The 22,587-nt window shown below is 34.7% G+C and overlaps 1 protein-coding gene across 1 annotated transcript; it reads right to left on the reverse strand.

Moving 5' to 3' along the window:
• Nucleotides 1-328: 328 nt before the first annotated feature.
• Nucleotides 329-10,525, reverse strand: LOC115439891 (centrosomal protein of 131 kDa). Its single transcript, XM_030163945.2, has 16 exons — nt 10,302-10,525; nt 8,845-8,956; nt 6,625-8,677; nt 6,429-6,518; nt 6,174-6,303; nt 5,844-5,951; nt 5,344-5,502; nt 4,805-4,849; nt 4,525-4,730; nt 3,893-4,029; nt 3,339-3,427; nt 3,010-3,221; nt 2,619-2,731; nt 2,251-2,309; nt 1,849-1,991; nt 329-1,302 (listed from the first exon to the last, which is right to left on the reverse strand). The coding sequence occupies exons 1-16, from the start codon at nt 10,434-10,436 to the stop codon at nt 1,167-1,169; spliced, it is 3,927 nt and encodes a 1,308-aa protein (XP_030019805.1). The 5' UTR covers nt 10,437-10,525; the 3' UTR covers nt 329-1,166.
• Between the last annotated feature and the right edge of the window lie 12,062 nt (nt 10,526-22,587).

Genomic DNA, 22,587 nt, shown 5'->3' on the forward strand with positions numbered 1-22,587 from the left:
TTTCATATCCATAAAATCCCTGATTTGCACTATGAACATCCAACTTAACCCGAGCAGTATCCGAGACATATTGCTTCAAGGGCCACAGAAAACTGAATTGTAGTGCAACTCTGTTTTGGTGTTTCATATAGTAAACTATAATGCTGGGGGTCATAACTCTCTTTTCTTATAGCCTCCAGCAAGATTTATATCATTTCATCTTTAAAATTAATCGTTTGTTGTCGACTTAACTCGTCCTAAAAATGAAATCCAAGACCTATAGTCCATATATATACTGCGACTAAACCGATGACGCATCTAGTTTAGTTTCTACAATGAAACAATCAAATTTATATAAATAGTTTTTTATTGGCAAATCTTCATAATATTACAGAGAAAAATTCATAAATATTACTAAGCACTCCACTCCACGCTAAAGCCCATACCAGCATACCGCTGATAGACGATTCCGATCCCAAAATAAACCAATCAAAACAAGTCATTATCTTGTAAAATAAAAACTTTATTCTGATTGGCCCATATTCGTAATCCATTCAAAAAGCGATTGGAATCCCTTATTAAAAAGGTTACTAAGTAGCGAGTGGAGATACCGTCATGGATTTTACTCGATAAACTTGACGAAACGTTTATACACACACGTTCCTTTAAAAGCGCGAAGTAGTCCCTCTTAGCTCTGTGCCAACTGAGTGACTATTGTAACTTTATGGAAAAAAAAATAACATTCATTACCAACCATTAGCATTGAGTAGCTACATTTGGTGATCCCAAAATCAAGATATTAAAAACAACTATGTATCTTTACACACACAGGCACGACACACACATACACAGTTTAAAAAGTTAACATACTTCTAAAACAGTCTACTTTATTGAACACACCTTTGAGATCAACATAATGCTTTTATACTAAAAAACAACCTTGGACGGACTAGGCTATCACACAAATATTTACCTAATTTATTTCCAATAAGATAATTAAAAATCAACACAATCATTACATTCTATAAAACTTTCAAAATATATCAAGATTATTTTAACAAATTGTGATATATTCACTAATCGATTATTTTTTTAAATCGATTTTCGATGACCAATCACACTAATATGATAACTAATCGATTATGTTTAATCGATTTGCATTTTATTGTTGTTTTGACGTTAGCAAGTTACTTCTGCTTGAGGAAGTCTTTCCTCTGCTGCTGTAGCTTCTGTTCTAGCACGGTGACCTTCTCCTGGTACTTGGCGGTCTCGCGGGTGAGCGCCTGGATCGCGGAGTCCTTGCGAGCCACCGCCACCTTCACTCTATGAAATTAATTATTACCATCGCATTACTTAGCTATGATTTCTAACTTCCATAATTACTATACAATGTTTATATAGTTAATATGACATGAATGTTATAATTGTTTGTGCGACAGGCGGAATCAAAAAAAGAGTAAACAGTAGTTAAACTGATACATAATGATTACCTATAACAGTTATGATTTATTCCCATTCAATCGCATTGACTAAGTATGTAGACAACCATTTGATTTAGTCTACTGTGTATAATATTATAAATATTAATAATACCACACTTGTATTATGTATTGCCCACTGCTAGGCACAGGGTGTTAAAAGCCGCCATAGTGTAGTGCAGCCTGTGTATATCCGGTTCCAACAGGCCAGCTTAATTGTGTCGACTGTCGAGAGGTAATCATCTCTCGTCAGTCGACATTCTATTGGACACCACTCCACTTACCATCAGGGGCCGTACCACTTTGCCGTACCAGGATAAAAAACTTTTTTTAAACTTTTTTTATAGAACAGGTCACAGCGTTCACGGTATTGTAGACCATATGAACTTACTTGGCATAAAGCTGGTGCATCTGCTCCTCATGCGTTTTCTTGGCGTCGTCCATCTCTTTCTGAAGCGCGTGTACGGTGTCGCGCCACGTCTGTTCGCAGCTGGCGCGGACCTCCTCCGCACGCGACTCCAGTTGTGTGTTTTTCTAAATTGTTGGAATAAAAATTACATCTGGCATTCTAGTAAGTTCTATCAAATGAGGCGAATACAAATGCCTTTTTGTTCGGCCACGGTGAAGTGACTCTACTGTACCTTATTAGGGCCGTCGACTGAGGTGAACTTGAATACTTTGTATAAGGGCAAGGTAAAGTGACTCTACTGTACCTTATGGTTATCCTTCGCTAGTTGGCACAATTATGCCGGCCTGTTGAATGAATATACATTCTAATAAGCCATAAACTTACCTCAGTCAAAAGTCTATTTCGCGTCTCTAGTTGTGATATCGTTACTTCTAGTTCCGCGCCTAAAACAAAATATTGTCTATGAAATTTTCACCTATTAAAGAAGAAATTATTTGCCCTCATTGAAGTGGCGATATTATAGGAAAAGAAGTGGGAATTGGGGAATGGGGTGACATTTATAAGGCCTCGGTATTACTTTTTCTAGTAGCATTTAGCATTGTCTTAATCCTTATTCGACTTTTTAATACAGATTACACGGTCTTTTACTTCAAAAAGATGTCTGAAGTAACTCAATATATATTTGGCTATTATCTACTTAAAGCTCTATTCACGGGAATTATTTTATGGTTCCTAATAACAGTACGACATACATCGATCCTCTGTTTGCCGCACTCTGGCCTGCGCCTCTTGATATCGTCGCAGCGTCGCTTGTTCCGTCTCTGCCAACTCTTTCAACTCCACTTCATATTGCTCCTTATTCCTCCTGATAACCAATACAACATGTATATTGATCAATGCTAATGAACATACTTGTATAAAATTGTTCGGTAACGGCATTTTTGATGTGAGAAAATGCAATTCTTATTTAGGCGTCTAGTATGGCTTCATCCTGTTCTATTATACCTTCGAAACCATAATTTAATCTAAAACTACGTATTTATATCTTTTTCTAGCTTGCGGTACTCAACTATCTTCATTACTTTCTTTCACGCCAATTTCTGTTTTACTATATATTTCCAAACTATTAGACATATTTCTCACCTAAGTGCCTCTTGCAACTCCTTCCTGCCCGCCTGTGCCTCTGCCTCCATGCTCTCTATCGCGCGTTCGATCTCTCTGTCTCTTTCTTGTTTGTGCTGAGCGGCTATCTCCGTCACTTTCTTCTTCAGTATCACTTGCTGTTCCGCTTCGTACTTCTTCTTATACTCTTCAAACTGTTCTTCTAGCTCTTGCTGTTTTTGCTTAACTTTTTCCTGAAATGTGAAGATATTTGGATTATGGTCGGTTCGTTCCATTTTGAATTTGAAGAAATCTATTGAAAATTAGCTTAAAAAATATTTCATTTATTATATATCTTAATGCCTCGTTACCTCCATTTTTTGTTTTTCATTTGCGATTTCTTTATCCAACTGCAGTCTCGCTTCTTCAAGTAATTTCTCTTGTTCCCTCTTCCAAGAATCTGTCACAGATAGTGCAAACATAATAAATAATATCAGCCCTGTATTATATAATGTTCCACTGTTGGGCACGGGCCTCTACTACTGAGAGCTATTAGGCCTTAGTCCACCACGCTGGCCTAGTGCGGATTGGTAGACTTCACACACCTTCGAAATTCCTATAGAAAACTTCACAGGTATGCAGGTTTCCTCACGATGTTTTCCTTCACCATTGAAGCAAGCGATAATTCACAAAGAATACACACATAATTTTAGAAAACTCAAAGGTGTGTGCCTTTGGGTTTTGAACCAGCGGACATTCGTCTCGACAGTCCGTTCCACTACCAACTGGGCTATCGCCGGTTTTTTTTGCTTCGCAAACAGAATATTACATACTAATAGATACAATATATTTAATAATATACTTAATAATTCATCATCATCGATGTTCCGATAGGAATACTATAAGACATAACATTGTAAAGTACCAAATTGTTGTTTCTGCGCTCTCTCCTTGTCCGCAAGGTCCGCCGCGACGCGTTCGTTCTCAGCGCGCATGTCGGCCACCAAACGAGTTCTTTGCTCTTGATACGTCACCTCCAACTCCAATATTTGTTTTTCTAAGCTAAAATATGACAAATTTTGTATCAACATATTGGGAAATTCAGTTCCTGCCAGTGTGATAAGCGCTATAGTATCATCATAGGTTTGTATTTTGCTCTCCGAACTTTTAAATGGTGTAACTATTCTGCACAGGCCGACATGAATGTGGCACTTGGATATGAAAAAAATTATATATAACGCCATGTTCCCTTGGAGTGTAATAGGAAGTGAATCGGGTAACAAGAGACCACGCATTATAAATACATCAGATATTGATCAAGACTGAAACACCAAAAGTCGATCGTCAATACTGAATCGCGGTAGCAAAATTTGATCGGCGGTCAGTACATATTAAAACCGCGCCGAATAGCCACAGAGGGGCCGCAGTAGGTCAGATTCGACATTCTCACACACACTAATCTGTTTGTCTAGAGTGGAGACTGCGTTCTCTATCAAGAAAGCGTCCTACGTGTATTCTGATTAGTTTTACAAAATCTGGATTTGTTAATTTCCACACCGTGAGCTAGCCAGTTGTCTCTCTTTCACCAATGCCATCTCCTTCTCTTCCTCTAGCCGCCGCCTCAACTCCTCCAACTCCTGGGCGTGCTTTGCCTGACTCTTCCCAAGTTGTTCAGCGTGGTTCATCTTCAAGTCCGATATATCTTTCTGTTGCCGCTCTGCCATTTCCCGGAGCTCGCCTTCCAGACCTTTTACTGTCAACTCCTGGATAGAATATTGCGGTGTTATTTATTTAAAACAACTTATTGAACTTTAATGTATTAAAAATATATATTTACTTTGATCTTTTCAGCTTTTTGTCGCACCCAGCGTTGCCGTGCCACCTGAAATGATAATAACAATTAGGTATATTATTCTACAACTATGCACTACATTAGGTAATATTTATCTTTTGTCTAATTTTTATCTCCCTTCAACAGTCTAAGCCAGACTTATTTTGCTTTTATACAGGCCACAAGATGTCTTTGTTATGGTGGGTATAGGCACAACGTAAATTCGTTAACCTATAGATATATAAGCGTAATTCAAATTTAAGTTTTATTTATTTCAATAATTAAGGCAATCATTTTATTCTTATAGGGCTGTCATACCACTAAGTGATCTAGGGCTATTATAAAACCAAGTGATCTTGGAAAAAGTTTCTTTAGTTTCAGTGATTTTTTTTCAGTCACATGGCGCACTTGCAAGAGCTCAGCGGGCCACATGAAAACGGCCGGAGGGGACCCGATTGAGTATAGTTAGTCTAAGCCAGAACTCTTAATCAATTTCTTTGAAAATGGCAAGTAAGGCAATTTATTTTTGAAACGATAAACCCAACCTGCTGCGCGGCGGCCATCTTGTCGTGTTGGTTGCGCAGCTCCAGCTTGTACCTGTCCTCTAGTACTTGGGCCGATCGCTTCCATCGCTCCTCGGCGCTGCGCCGCTCGTCCACTAGCTGCTCGATGCGATGGTTCAATGTCTTTTTGTCGTTTATCAGCTAAGCAAACATCATGCAAGTGTATAAATCGCATAAACTACAATATATTGCGGTGCCCGCAGTATCTAAGGCGCCTATAATATATAATGCGCATAAAGTATATGTGGCGCCCTTAGTACACATTGCGCACGAAGTATATGAGGCGCCTGTAATATATAATGCTCACAAAGTATATGCGGCGCCCTTAGTATATAATGCGCACGAAGTATATGATGCGCATGTAGTATATAATGCGCAGAAAGTATAAGCAGCGCCCTTAGTATACAATGCGCACGAAGTATATAAGAGGCCTATGGCATATATTGCGCACGAAGCAGTAATAAGTATAAGGGGTTGATTACCTGGTCAATAAAGTTCTGATGACGCTTAATCGCCTCCTCGCATTCTTGTTTCACTTTGGCTATATTTCGTTGAGACTGCTTCTCTAAATTGCTCACTTTTTGTATCATCTGCAATAATTATATGTGTTTTCACTTTCCATTTATTACTTTTCATTTTTAGTTTAAGTGCATACAATACAAAAGTTGGAAGACAGTGTCATTTCTGAAGAATCAAATGATTTGATAATTATGTTTTTCTTAAATTTTGTCACCATTTAGAGGAAGATTTTATATTACATATTAGTTCATATTCTGTTTTATAATTGTTTTAACTTTCAAATATAGATCTACCTGCTCCTTGTGATTGGCCAGGCTCTCCTGCAACAGTGCGATGCAGCACGACCTCTCTTCGAGCTGAAGCGATGCTGTCACCAACCGTTGCGCCAGTTCCGTTTGTGGCAGCTTTAACAGGCTGTCGAGGCTGGAATTATAGAAATAGCAGTATTTATTTCTGGTACTGTTAGAGCTGTTCAAAACTTTTACATATTAAAATAGTACAAATAAATTTAGAATTTTAAATAGCTGTTATAAATAAAAATTTCTTACTTGGGTATTGTTTGTGGAGTGGTATTTGTAACGACCGACAAGGCGTCATTGGCGCTCTGTTCTACTTTCTCCAAAAACTGGAATATTTCCCTAGAATATTTGAAAGAAAATATAAAAAGTTTAGTCATGCTTTGCAATTACTTTCTAAATGACAAAATGGCGATATACGTAGATGAAATTAAAAATATATTCTTACATAAAATTATCTTTAGGAGTCGGTGATCTTTCTTCTGCTACTTTGTCGTTGGCTTCTTCCACTTTCGCAGAAGCTACAGGATTATCACCATAACTTTCTATTTCCTTTAACATGGAGTATATGTCCAGAACCGTAGACTTAGAGCTCAGTTCTTTGACTTGCTGAATATCTCTTTCAGTGGAAGTGACAGGAGGGGGTGGTGGAGTAAGATCTTCTTCCATCTTATCATCAGCAATATTAGTATCGGTGTTGATTACTTCTTCAACTGGAGGCGACACTTCGTCTATTTCTAACAAAGTCGGCGATGGAGCGGTGAGTGACATCCAAGAATCTACGTCCTTGTCGTTTTGGACGCTTTCAATCCTTGCGCTCGACGGAGTCCGCATTGTGAATAGATTTTTTTGGGTTTGATTTCTAATAACTGGGATGTTTTTCGGCGAAGTTATTGATGTCCTGTTATTCCATTCTTGTTTGTATACTATTTCATCTTTTGGCGTAACATTATTCGCTTTCTTTCTTGTGTTTTTTGGTAAGTTTCCTTTAAAATCACCTTCCTTAACTTTAAAATAGTTTTGAATTAGTTCCTTGGTAGATATTTTTGATACATCTCTCTTTTTTGTATTTAAAGAATTTTTATTTTTGTCATGACATTTCAAATCATGGTTATTTGTTGATATTTCATCCTTTTTAATATCTATTATATTGGAATGGTCTTCAAATAAATTATCAATATTCAATGGTGTTGGCGATATTGCATCAGTTTTAATATCCTTCAATGTCAGTTCATGTAAATTATTAATTGTTTCCAGTTCTCTTTTGTAATCTTCTATAACTTTCGAAGTGTATGCTTTAGTGCTACTATTAACCAAATATGATGGATAGTCACAATCATCACTCATATTATCTACTTTCGTGTTTGCATCTCCATTATTTCCAGGCACATTATTCCCTTCATTTTTACTAGGCGAATTTTGCGGTGGAACTGCTATATGACCTTCTTTCTTCAAGAAGAAGTCTTTATACAGTAAGCGACTGTGATTTAAAGGTTCAGTCCACTGTTTATTTTTGTCCAAACCACAAATATTTCGATAAGTTTTGTCACTGCTATTCGTAGATATGCTATCTAAGCTTTTTGGTTGTTCCTCCATCTTGGTGACATTAGTTTTCTTTAACAATGATGAAGTTGGAAGAGAATAGTTTTGACTGTAAATTTTTTCATCATTCGGCCCACTATCTGGATAACCAGAGTCTTTAGACGATGAGTCTGTATGTACGACGGTACTAGATAATTTGCATTTATACGAATCCCTTTGAAAATCATCATAAAAATGTGTATACGTCCGAGGATCACGTATTATATTCTGCGTTATACCGTAATCAATTTTAATATCATCAACAACATAGGTTTTCCTGCCAGTTAAATCATCAATGGCATCGCCGTCATCCTTTGGACCCTCCAAAGAATTTTCTGGCGACAAGCTTGAGAGATTCTGGGAAGGCCCACTATCAACATCTGGTGTCGATTCTTCTTCAACGAGTGACAATTGTTGCTTACTAGCTGCAAGACGACGAGAGTACTTATCTATCGCTTGTTCTACTTCAATATCAATATTGGAACCTAAAGACATCCTTCCCAGATCCCCATTTTCTTCTAATGATACAAAATAGGACTCATAAGCACGAGTCGTTGGTGACGGACTTCTACCATATCCACTATTGGATTTAGTTGGAGATGGGGAACGTTCAGTTATTTTTATCTCCATACCATATTCTTGTCTTAATTCTTCATTCACTGTATTTTCCATGGGTTTCCGAGATTTTCTCGCTATATTTCTATATTTTAAAAGATTTTTGGGGTTAGTAATTTTAGGTTTAGGACTTAGTTGAGCTCTAGCTTTGATTTTCGTTCCTAAACTGATGAATGTGTCTTCAGAGCCGTAATCAGAAACATTGCTGCAGATTTCGTCTTTTTTTTGGAGATGCCTTTCACCGGCGTTATTATCCCCTAGTATTTCTAGTGTTGGTGCTACCACCTTGACAGTTGTCGGTGAATCTGCGAAAATTAAATGACTATTTATTTTAGTACAAAGAATACCTTACTTTCTTTATTACCTATGGATCAACATAAACTGAATTCCTTCTAGAACCTAATCCATTGAATGGGTAGATACAATAATTATTATTGAAATTTACATTTTGGTTTATAAAATATCTAATTACTATTATAACACTCAAGAAGCTCAGCACTGAATGCTTTGAAGAATGTCCTAGTTGAGGGCGCGCGGTCCTTCGTATCCGCTGAGAAAGGCCTCTTGAATCGTTCTTGATGATCCTGAAATAAATAATAAACTTATTTATAAATTATGGTTATTGGGTTATTTTTACCATCTTTTTTAATCTAAATTCTATTATTAGACATACACTTTCATATTTGTCAGAGATAAATTAAAATGGGCTATTTGTTTGATTATGTATAAATAGGCTATTACCAAAACAGTTTTGGTACAAAGTGGGTTGAGTCAATTTTTTTATGTCACATGAAACAATACCTGTTTGATAAAATGGTACCTTACAATAACTATAATGATGCTTGTGAGGTGAATGAAGATCTAAATTTATTTATTGATAAAATCCAATACACAGTGGAAGTATCCCAAAACAATTTGATAATTAAATATTTCAACAAGAACAGCAAAGACTATTAAAATATTGCTCAAACACATTAGCTTGTTACATATACTTCCACCCCTATAATCGCTGATCACGCATCCCCTGATGCGACCCAGCAACGACGGACACAACTCATCGGTCATCGACCACACGTGTCACCTACTCATCGGGCACGAGGCGCCGACGCTGCAATTTAGCTATATAATTTTTCCATTCCATACATATAATTTTTTATGTAATATCAGTAAGAAGCACTTTTAGACCTAACATTGGCTAATAGACACGTATTCTAATTGTAATTTTTATTTCTTCATTAAATTTATTAAAATAATTTTGTTTTTTTTTACAACCTCCGGTTGTGCCTTACGTAATTAGCTTAAAAACATTATGCGTTTTTACTCAACAGCGCCAACTATTTGGATGCTTGGTAGCAACTAACACCCCTAAAAGTGAAGGTGCAGAGTGACCACAGAGTCCTAATGCGCTTTTTTTTTATATTTCATATTTTATTGTAAAACTGAAATATATTGAAATGAAATGAATGAATTTATTTGCACCTGTAAAATATTATACACTATTTATATTCCATCAATATTAACTCTATCACCAGTTCCGAAATCAGTTCACACCAGAAGTCGAGCAGGAAACTCTGGTGTTGCTTTTTTCAAAAGCAGTTGAAGGTACAAACTACAGGGTATAAACTGAGAAACAAAATATTTTTTTTTTTATTAATAATATGAGAACAGAATATTAGATTTAAAAAATGCGTCACCTTTTTGGCGAAAACAGTGGTCAAAAATAACGGTCTCTATATAGTGGATCCTGATTGTTGTAAATTAAATAATAAGCTATGAGTTGAAAGTGTTGACAATTGCCATGGGTGAAAGCAGAGATTAATGAAAAATTAGACATAAAAGGTAATGACATACTGTGCAACGTTTGATTTATTAATTAAACTTAGATCTACTTACTCTTATAAAATACATTAAAGTTAATAGTCATTATACCTGAATTATAGAAGAGTTATTCACGGCAGATCGCGGACGATTGCGTACGTTCTTCCTATCTTCTCTTTTCTTGTTGCGGTATGACAAATTTACAGGTGAGCCGAGCAATCGCAAGTTAGCGTTTTCTTTCGACATTTCACACACATAACCAGGCTATAATTTATTGCAAGATACTTTTTACATTTCGAAAGGAAAATCATATTTCCATCACTTGTTTGTTGTCATTGGGAAGAGTTGCTTAGCAACGGAACTATGTTCCAGTTCTAAAAGATAAGACATGAAACATAAATAATATCGATTGCATTTTATTTATTTATTTTAAAACATTTATTATTTAGTTTTAGGGACTATGATTATGAAATCATAATGTTTTAAATGGAAAGTTAACAACAAACAATCCTTAAATAATTTTAATCATGAACCTGAAACAAAATAATGCATGTTACCAGAATACAAAAATATTCTATAATGGTAGAATTTGTATCAATTTTATAAGTATCGATTCATTACAACAAAACAAATAATAAAACATGGTTACTGAATATAACTATATTAGAATATGCTTACGTAATTTTCTTTGTACAATCCAAATAAAACATAATATTTTGTAATGTATAATATGCTATTAGTGCAAAAATAAAACGCAATACGGCAATGACGTCATCGATAAAAATACTGCGTTTCATGTAACAGCCGCATGAAGAGTTCAAATGTGTTAGCTCTTTAGTCGAGTAGAACCTTGAAAGTATTTCGATCGAGCCACACTCCGCCTGCAACGGCGCTCCAAGTACGTTCTCAGAATAAACTCAGTGCAAACTCGGTGCGAAGAAAAAAATATTGTGAATTAATTCGTGTCTAAGTAGTGTTAAAAAATAACAAAAATGTTCAGCGGTATCGCAGGTAAGAATTTTTCGAAATTTAAATGTAACAGTCACCAATAAAAAATCCTGATTTGAAAAATTGTAAGTATAATTTAAACTTGCTTTTATTATAGAAAATTAGTTTCGTCTTTTGAATTACGTCGAAACAGTATTCATTTTATCTATAATATAAGTAATTGGCACAAAAAAATTGCATTCAGTTGTAAGTAGCTTTAAAGCTTTTAGTGTTCGCATTACCATTATTGCATGTACAGTCGTAAAGAAAAGTATGTAATATGAATTATCTATATTATCAAATTAAATTTGCTCCCGAAGCGTCTACATTTTTACATAGGCATATACTTTGCTAGGAAATGTATTAAAAAATACAAGTTATGGGGAAAAAACAAACGTTCTAAACATGAAAATGCATTTATACTGCGTAAGGAAAATCAACGTTTTTTCTAGATGACTTCAATAAAATTAATAACACGAAGTTCGGAAAGTAAGCAACGCTATTAAACCAATATACTACGACTAGGCTCAACTTGCACGATTAGACTTGAGTTCTTAGTCAAAATATTAGACACTTATCGGCCGGCCGTGGCCGAGTAATTAGAGCAGCATAGAGTTTTAATGGGTCCACTGGTGATTTTATTAAGAACCAGAAAGAAGAAATTCCAAATTGAAAAAAATTGTAATTTGGGAAATAAATTTACAGGATGAATTCTGTATTGGTACGGTTGTTATTCGGCCTAGTTTTCACGGAATTGATCATTTTTTCCGTAATTATGTTGATATCAATTTTAAGTATTAAACTACCTATTCAGATATATATACTTCGGTTTTGGACATAGTCCTTACGCTTTTATGCGACACGGCGTCTCTATACTTCAATGTAGTTCTTGGGCATTATGGACTCTTATATCTTTGTTCAGGTTTGATTTGAATCAGTACGATATTTGCCGTAACATTAGGAACATACTAGAAACTCGAGATTGAGAAATCCTTATAATAATTAACAACATAAATTACACATATAAGTGAAAAAGGCCAGGACTTGAGACACCGGAAGATCATCATATTATAATTAAATTTTAAGCAATGGATATGTCAAACCAAATTCAACTAGCCGATTATTGCATTTGGGGGACAATGGGTCTTCAAATCTAATAAAATTTATTTCGAATAAAAACATTAGTATTAAATGAAGCCCTTCAGATATGGTGTGCAACCGACTATGAAACGAAAGAACGCAGGATCGATTACTGGAACGGGTCAAGTGTTATGTAACACGTAATTAACCCTCGTAATTTCTGATACCGATGACAAAAGGAAACCTGGTGTATGTTGCACTGCATATGAGACCATTAAATGAATTAATTATAACGAAGTTACAGTAACAAAGGAGTCGCTTTCATTGGAGAATGATATAGAAATTGAAGATTAGTCATAGAGAGCAATTTATTCTAATAACTTTAGTGATTTACATATTGTGACCATCTTTATTAAGCTCACCAACGATGACAGGAATAGAATCTTTCTCATTCACTAATTTATTAATGTAATTTGTTACACTTCTAATAAATATATGACATTCATATCTCAACATGACTTCCTGCAATATAATTCTAACAACCTTTGCCAAATTTTCCAGACACTATGTCTTTGACTCAATTACATTGTTTTTCTAGCTCCTTTTCTTTGTTTTAAATATTTCTAAGATAGTAACGGTCTAATCTAACGGAAACAAAAGAATGCCAAAGAAGCACGTACACTTTAAAAATTAAGATAAAGCATCCATTCCAAACAAAGGCAAATGACCCAATTTAGAACTCGTATACTGTATGACGTGTAAAATAACATTAGAATACAAGCGAATGATTTTTTTCTAGATAGGTACATACAAAATATGTCCTTTGTAAATGCTGCTTCTATCTTAAAGGACTAATACCGGAATCTCTTTTGACATGGAAGATGACGTCGTATCAAATTTACTTAGCATTTAAGTATCATTTCCAAGTTGACCTATGAGTTATGACGAGACCGATTAATCAGAAGTCGAGTTACAAGAACAATTCTTTAGAATCAAAAGTTAAAAACCTCCATTGTAAAGAGCGTCGCTGATCAGTCTTTCCACGACTTATGCAATCGTCTGGCAGAAAAATCCAATGTTACACATGCGCACCAGTTGTTTTTCGACCTACTTATTTAGATGATCATTTGTTGCTTTCTTTTTGGTGAGATGTTTCTGGTTACTTCTTTTGCCTTTAGAAAGGTTACTCTGATGTTGTGATTTGCATTAAGCTTACTGTGTTATTTTTTGTATATGTCCACTGATTAGTTGCTATTCGTTTAGGCAATGTTAGCTGTATTATAAATAATATGACAGTCGTATTTATCTTAATCGTTCTCTTTTCTGTTTATTTTCGAAAAAATCTGGCATATTAATTTGACGTAAAAAATAAAAAACAAGCTGTCATTATTTTTTTTATTTTTTATAATGGAAACGTATTCGAAATTCAAAAATAAAACAAAATATTAAAAGACATGGAAAAATAAGAAATAAGTACATACATTAAAAAATACTCCTCAGTTTCTTTTGGTTTACAGAGTGCGGGCGGTTCACCTTATGGCAGCGCCTGACCGCGACCGTACACGGCCATTCTTATGATTTCATTCTCTGAGATAAAAATGATTCATTCTTATTCCTATATGTTTATGCCACTTAGTATATGAGTAATATTTAAATATGTAAATACAATAGCAGTTACTTAGATAAAGGTAAATATTAACAATAGTTTGTACACAATAATTACGTTTAATGAAGTCTTATCATAAAGGGAAATAATAACATTACAAAGATATTTTAGAGACATCGTAAACTTATTGAATTTCTTATCGTGCCCACAAAACATAAAAATATGTATAAAGCAAGCTCAACTCTATAACAACGCTGACGCATTCTTTAGCATATACTTAATATTTTTGAGCCATAACACATAGAAATAGAACGCCAGCAATTAATAAAGTACACATATGGCATAAAAATGTTCAAATTACGATACTTCGTTATAAGATACATCATACATTACAGAAACTACGCATTATGGTGCAGTCATCCAACAAAATGTTGCTTTTAAAATTTATTTAACACCGTCAGTCACGTATTACATTTGGCATTCGAGCCAAGCACATAAATTTAATGGTGGTGCCTACTAAAACATTACTACTAATGTACCAGCTAATGTAGCGAATAGTCATTTTCTCAGTTTCTAGATCGCATTTAAAGAACCTTAGAAAGAAGGATGCATTAAACTTTATAAGCAACTTTATACCCTAATATACCCAAAAATTGGCATTTAAGTACTCATTTATATATTATAGGATAAATCAGTACTTATATAGCCTTTAGGTAAATTTAATACATAAAAATAGCAAAATTAATGCAATTTGACAATTCCAAACGATGTTTTGTGCCATTTGTTAAATTAATTTGTGCCATGAGCTAGTTCACAAATCACATTCTAGTAACGACGCAGTAAGCAATATTATATTCGCATTCGCAATTTTCTAAAACGCATTTCATGAGGCAGCAATGCGGTGCCGCTGCGGTCGATAGTTCCCCTGCATTCAAGTATTACGTAAAGAAATGCAGGACTGACCTATAAATATGTGTGTCAAAGTTCGCATATGTCGCGATGTGGCTCATTTTATATTCTTATCTTTGTTCTAATTTTGGAATCCTTCCAAAAGTCTGAAGCTTTCGGAGGAGTCATTGTGTTGGGAAGTATTAGTGTATATCCGACTTTTTCAATCCTTTCATATTTAATTTAAAATTCGATTATTATTTTGTTGGTTTTTTTAAGTTTATTAATGCTTTAACTTTAATGTTTATTTAAAACTACTTTGATTTTTTTATTTCCAAATTTGCATTAAAAAATTACCTACTGAAGAGCTGAGCTTTAAAATATATCGCACCTACGTAGTTCTTCTAACGTTATTAAAAAGAAAGTTGGTGAAATCTTCGTATGGGTTTTGAACTGAATAACAAATAGCAAATTCCAGTCTAGGTATTGTAGTTTCTACTACATCCTAATATCGCATTAATTAATTCTTCTACGTGTAAAAATAAAAGACTTAACTCCATATCTTATTAAGAAGTAAATTATAATTAATTCATTAATGTCATAAAATAATAATAATAATAATATTGCGTTGAATGCCTGCCGTAATTTTAAATATTAGATATTATAACCTCATTTTGTTATTTAAATCAAGGCATTAAAGATTATTTAGTGTTTAACACATAACAAACACACACACCTAAATAAAATAAAAATAAAATAAGTAAGTACCTGTTTTTTTTACATTATATTGTTCGTTGTGTAGACCTCCCTATATTACTTCACATCTGCATCACCCAAAGGTAGTGGAGAATACTTTCGGCATTAAGTCCGCCTTTGTACATTGATGTAAAAAAGTGATTAAATAAATAAATAAATTATAAGGTAAATTAATATGGTTACTTCTAATTAATCATAAAATTAATAGTTTTGATACTTCTAAATCTTTAGGTTCTTACTTCAATTATTACACCATATGATTCAACGATAATTTCTCCTCAACTCTGCAATTCTTGCTGCTAACTGCAGTAGTAAAATGTTCGTACGTTTGAACAGTGACAATAGCTTATGCCAACATGTATTTTCTAGCGTTAGTAAATATCGCCAGTATATTATAGGCCTTTACGCCTATAGTATAGAATACGTTTGAACACCCATGAACGCCGAGTGCGCATGTACCGAAGCTAAGGTCACGGGCAATAGGACGAAGCGCGAGTAGTTATTTAATAATTTATGAATCATTCGCTCAGAGCGGCTGCGGCCTGCGAGCACGCAGAATTGTGTTCTATTTGCGCCACACACCGTCCGATTTAGATTCTAGTTTATCACCAAAATGTTACACACTTTGTTTTAATTGGTAGAATTTTAGATTAGCGAATTTGAAACAATGCGTTCTTTTTTTAAATAAATATTCAAGTTTGAAATTAATTTCAAAAACAAAACTGCCTGTATTAATTTTACCAGGAAGTATATTTCTATACTTAATATTTTTTTAGTACATTGTAAAAAACTAAAACAGGTCAGGTATACACAAGCTTGTTTTTTTATATAATTACACCTAACGTAGTAGGTGATCTCATCTGATCGATATTCACTGACTGCGCACATAACAAAAGACAAACCGGAGAATACACTACAAAATGCAGGCTTACACTGAACATTTGAATTTAACGTTTCTAAGAGCCGAGACGTCTGCCTGTGCCTGCGCCGAGGTCGTGACGGTCATCCAACGATAAGGAACCTGTTTACCAGACCCCACGCTTGCAAATAGCCAGACTACCAAGCGGTTCTGGTTTGGTTGCGAATAAAGAAAACGTTAATACTATAGGAATTCGGTTAGGATAATGTTTGATAGTTACCGGTCTTCTTTCCTTTACACTATAAGCCTTATAGGTAGATAACAAACACCCAAAATTCGGCGATATCTTCTATTTACTACTAATTTCTATTAAATCGTAAAATTATGTTCTGTCATCAGACGCACAAAAACGTAGTGATTATATTCTCTTTGAGACGCACAGGTTACAGTCGTAAAACTCTCAACTGCATTTTGATTCAATTTTATCTAGAACGTCTAGGTGTTGTGCCAACTTTATCCAACTAGTGGTTTCTGACAGCTGAGAATTCTTGCTCATTCCAAAGAATAGCCGATATCTACATACACACGCCCTTATCTTATAGGGGTAGGCAGAGACAGTGAACACCAAACGCTACAATCCTGACATATCCCTTTCGCCTCTTCCACATTAAACTTCATAGATTTCCGCGCGTCAAGAGTACCCCTGACCTGCCCTTTTGGAGATTATTAATTTTACCTATGTAAGCTCTGATAGCTACTATATTATTTTCTAAGTAGTTCGTAGTAGTAGTTTTTGAAGTAGGTCCAAAGATAACTTTTTTATATGTTACCTCTTTCCTTCCTGACGTAATGCTAAGTCTGTGTTAGTTAAGCCACAAAATGAAAACATACTCACTATGACATCATCAAGGTCGGCTGGTGTCGCTCCGTGCCACCATTAATAACGCTTAGTTTGTTTCTCTTTCCTTCCCTATACCTACGAGAGGGACAAAATACCTCATGTTAATGCATTCTGCTGTGCTAATTGAAGTACTTTTGGTACTTTGGTTGAGGTTTTAAAAGAAGTTAAGACTAAGTTACTTAGTAAACGAATTTATCCTTTTCAGATTTTGAAAACTAATTTGTTGAAATTTTATAGGAAAAATATATTACGTCAGCTGTTAATGTCAGGTCAATATTAAAGTTTCACGCAAAAGAAGCTGCGCCGGAGCAAATGCATTTGAAATAACATTCAAATTTGTTCTAGAAGCGGCCGTAAATTTTCCCAAGTTCGTTTAATATTTTCTTAGTTACGACAATCTCATGTGATCACATTTTAAACCGGTTTGGGACCAATTTTAATACGCTTAATCTTGTCAATGACTTCTGGTTCATCAGATTTCGATGAAAACAAAATATTGTTTCCTATATTCACAGTTTTATTTTACTTTTATGTCAGCAAATATTGTTACTATTATTAGATCATCTATGAAGATGTTCTGTCCTTTATGAGTGTAGAAGGATATTAGTAACTCCTAGCATCTATCACTTCATACAAACTTTTAGACATTCAGTTTGTAGATGGCGTGCCACGTGAATTTATCTAAAGCACACTAAAAAACTTGTAATACAGTACGATCACGTGTCCCTTTTCAGGGTCAACATTGTATTGTATTCAGTTACATTGCCAGCGCAATAGGAGCACGTGAATGCGTACATAGGGCTCGTAAAAATGCTATAAAATTCTTTTAAGAGTGATTATGTTAAAGTGGCATCTCCTTGTGAATGTTAAAACTTCAAACCTTTCAATCTAGCTTAATAATGTAATTATTAATGCGAAATTCAATTAATCTGTTCAGTAATGTTCCCGAAAGCAGTACACAGGGTACATGAATAGCCAATACTATATTTAGAGCTGACCTTAGCACGTTATCAGCTAGTACAGCGAGACCTTTCCCTGGCCTTCAACTTTGTTTACCTTCTGCCACGAGAGCTGCACATGATTGATCATCTTGAACTACATAGTACGTCTGACTTAATAATTATCACTAATTTTGTTTAGCGGCATTATATGCCGGCTTAAAGTTAATAGCATCTGGTTCGTACATTTACCATGAAATAAGGTTGCTATCGGTGCAAAATATAATAATTCATGTCTTTCTATACTGTTTCACAATTATTTTCGCCTTTGATCTTGGTTACAACTCTTTGTATCCAGTAATCGACTCTTCATCACGCAGTTGCTTTGTGCTAAACAAATGTCATTAAAGTAAAATTTTAAAGCCATGATTCAGCGTTGATTATAAATAGAATAGTAATCTGTAATCTGGTATGTGGAAACAAAAGCTCATTGTGTCATAATTGGGGCAATTAACTGATCGCAAGGTCCAACGTACGAAGCATCGCATTGTGTTAACTGCACACTCACTACTCTAGCTGATTTTCGTATCGCTAGTTGTACTATGATTTAATTCAACACTTCATAACTTCCATAGCCAAAAGCAGTTAATAAACATTTGTCATGGATGATCATGCCTGGAATCTCCTTTAGCCGGCTTATTGTCATTGAGGATATAGTATTCCAGCTCTATAAAATAAATACTCTTTGTTTGTGTCCTGTTTTCAGCATGAGAGGAGAAAGTCTATTGCATTCTTCTTCTGTTTCTTCATCTTTCATATCTCAATGATTTTACTGCTTTTTATTGCATTCGCAGTCCTCCTCTAGATACGCATTTGTATTACATTGTTTAAGAAGGCCTCAGTGCCTATGGAATGTCATAACTTAGTCATAAATTAAGTAATTATGAATTCGCAAGGACAATCTATTGTTGTTCTAAGAAGGAATCAAAACGTGATTACAGCTATTGAGTCGACCAATTGGCATCGCGCAGCCGTTTCTTTAATACAACTTCAGCAATTGTCAGTATCAAGAGTGTAATATTTTCACTGCTATAAATTGACAGCGCTTAGAGTAAGACAGAATGACAGTAAGCTGAAAAATAGTAAAATCTGGCTTTCATTACGATATTACTCTTAACAATTCGATTCAGTGTCTAAAGACCTTAAGCCTCTGTATTTCATACGTCATATGAAATATACTAAGACTACAAAAAAACGTGGATTTCTTTAACACGTGTATATACGTTTTGTATAAATTTATCTTGTAATCAAACGTGTAATCCTTATGTAATATGTATATCGGACATTGCCGTAATTTTGCCGTATCTTATCTAGAACATATTGACAATAACTTCCGATAAGGGATCTGGTTGGACCACTTATAGTATTCTTACTTATCTAAAAAAAAATTGTAATCCCTGCTCTTATAAATTTTGCATTATAGAAATACTTGCTATGGACCTCATAGATTGAAAGAAGTGCAAAATAAAACTTAAAAATGTATGTCAAGTCATTTATTTTCATTTATTATTGTGATTTATTTATTTATAATTATGTTTAGTAATGTTCCGTAATTGACTTCTATTTACATTGTGTTTTTTAAAGATTTATAGATATTATTATCTTCCAAATTGAGATCAAAAACATTCCAAAATTATAAAATATAAATGGCAATCATTTGCAAGTCAATTGTGGTCGTATTTGTGAAATCACAACTTCAATATCATACAGCGAAGTCAATGCCCTGTTCATTCGTTTCCTACTTTGTACAAATATTTGTTCATCCCACGAACATTTGCCCGAGTCTGGAAACGCGTGTGTCATTTTCGTTTTTGTACTGAGAGGGTCAATACCCCGTGAAAAATTACATATTGTACCATTTTAGGTATTGTAAATTAATAATATATTTAAGTAGATGATTTCTTATGTTTACGTGAATGTTAGACATTTAAAATAAAACTTTTTTCGGATTTTCTCCCGACGTTTCGAAGTCTTTGCGACCTTCGTGGTCACGGAGCGGACTAAGGTGTTGGTCATCCGAAAAATCAAAGTTACAATATCGACCTACATTTTACAATTATACAATATTGTTTTTTAAAAATTTACTATTGACGGTCCGATCTACGCAGAATGAGCTCACAGTGTCTTGAAGTCTGGCAGCCGATCTTTTGGGTTACGATTTAATTAAATGTAGAACAGGATCCCAGGCTAATGCAGGCTTCCAACCATCTTCTCTATTGAATTACGAATGTTTTTTAATTTCAATAGTCTCGCGTTCAAGCAAAGAAATAAACTCCTCAGCTTTATATACTCCTACTATAGATAGGTACTACAATATAATTTGAAAACAATTAATTTTGAATTTCGAACAGACGCGACAAAGATAAAATCCACAGAAACGGAAATACCTTTGTTCCATAAACAAATCATATCTGTGGTGTATACGTGAATCACAGCCTGCACATGTGTGCAGATGTAAATAATACCGTGATCGTTTAGCCTTGCGGTTGGAGTATCCGAGCTCTCCACGATGCGTTGGAAGTTGGAACTACGCAATAGCTAATGAGTTCGTAATGATCAAGATATCAACTAGTGCGTTGACCAGTTTCAAAGCTATGTACAGCATTCGAGACGTTTCTATTTGATAATAACTATGTTTAGAAAATTTTAGAGTTAGATTTAGCATAGGCAAAAAAGATACTATCCACAATCAAATATTAACAATTGGATCCCTTTTATTAAACTGCGTACACTGGTATCATTTTGATATATGTATCGCGATTACATTGCACATTTATATTTGGAATATTCCAGGTAGACATAAGGCAACTGTATAAACATTTCAGTACTTTTCCAATGTAAACAATCTTACTTTCGCTATTTATTCTCGAGTTTGGAAAGATCTATAATCTATTATACCAGATTTTATGTGACATGTTCCCACTGCGAAAACCTCTACAATTGCTGTCCAAAAAGGAACTGGCATTCAGCCAGATTTGCGTCAGAGTTCACTGCGAGGAAGACAATAACCTTTATTCCTTTCATTTACCTAAATTATGTCACGCGCGAATTTTACTCCTTGATCGTTCTAAACATCTACAATTTTTATCATAAGTTTCTGCTTGTCTAATAAACAATGTGCTACGAGACCAGAATTACCCCGAACGCCTGAATTTTTTCCAGCTTATGATAAAATGTCAACGTAAAATTTTTCACCAAAAACTATCAAGTTCATTATAAAATAAATCAGGCCATCAATCTTTCCTTTCTTTACATTGGGTGCAGTGTAATCACTTCCTATAAAAACATATTAGTAAGTATATATTTCGGTGTTAATGATGACATCACAGCGGGTAGTCGGTAGAATGGTGATGTCATGCAATCTCGGTACGCCGGATATTTGTCTCAATTGGCCACGCTTGAGCCGAGGAATCTCGTTAATTCCCGCATTAATGTTGCGCAATAAGGATAATGTCCGAAACATTCTTTGTTTATAGTGGACTGACTTTGGCCAGGGTTTCCGCTCCGAGGACTTTGATTTTTTTTATTCGGGCACGGCAAAGTAACCTCACTGCATTCCAACAGAATGTCGACTGACGAGAGATGATTACCCCTCGACAGTCGACACAATTATGCCGGCCTGATGCACCCAGATATACACAGACTGATCTCGGAACGCAACACACTTACGTGGGCCACTATGGCGGGTTTTAACACCTTGTGTACGGTGGTCTACCACCAGCAAAATGTCTTTTAGTTTTAGAATTTATAACGATCTAATTCGATCACCAAAATGTAAAGGCACTTGTAGGGGAATTCTTACCTACCTGTAACTTATGATACTCAAACCCTAGATATAGATGATGTTTTAAAGATATTAGTGGTAGAGTTATTTTCACCGAAAAATGTACAAGTATTTTTACTGAAACGTAAACTGTTATTAAATATGATCGTTCAGGTGGTAAATCAAACAAATCTGATGCATTATAATTAGAAAATATTTATGGAAATGGTTTTAGCCTAAATATTTATTTTTGACTGAAATAACTTGCTTGTTCGATAATGAACCATTACAATGGAGAGTGAGAACCCAAACTAAACTGCATTCGTCAACTTAAATCATAAAGCCATGTAAGAAACTAAAAAGAACAGATCAAAGGAAGCGTAAGACGTAGCGATAGTACTTAATATCCAGACCGACTTCATCGTATGAAAGACTCACCAAGTATAAATAAAGATATATACCGAAGCAATACTAAATTTTGTTATAAAGACTCCATTTCTTTAAGATTATAGGAAATATAAAAGCATACATAAGTGATGTTTAAAATTACACGGTGCCA

Source organism: Manduca sexta, chromosome 14 (genome assembly GCF_014839805.1).
Source record: "Manduca sexta isolate Smith_Timp_Sample1 chromosome 14, JHU_Msex_v1.0, whole genome shotgun sequence".
Taxonomy (NCBI): Eukaryota; Metazoa; Arthropoda; class Insecta; order Lepidoptera; family Sphingidae; genus Manduca; species Manduca sexta.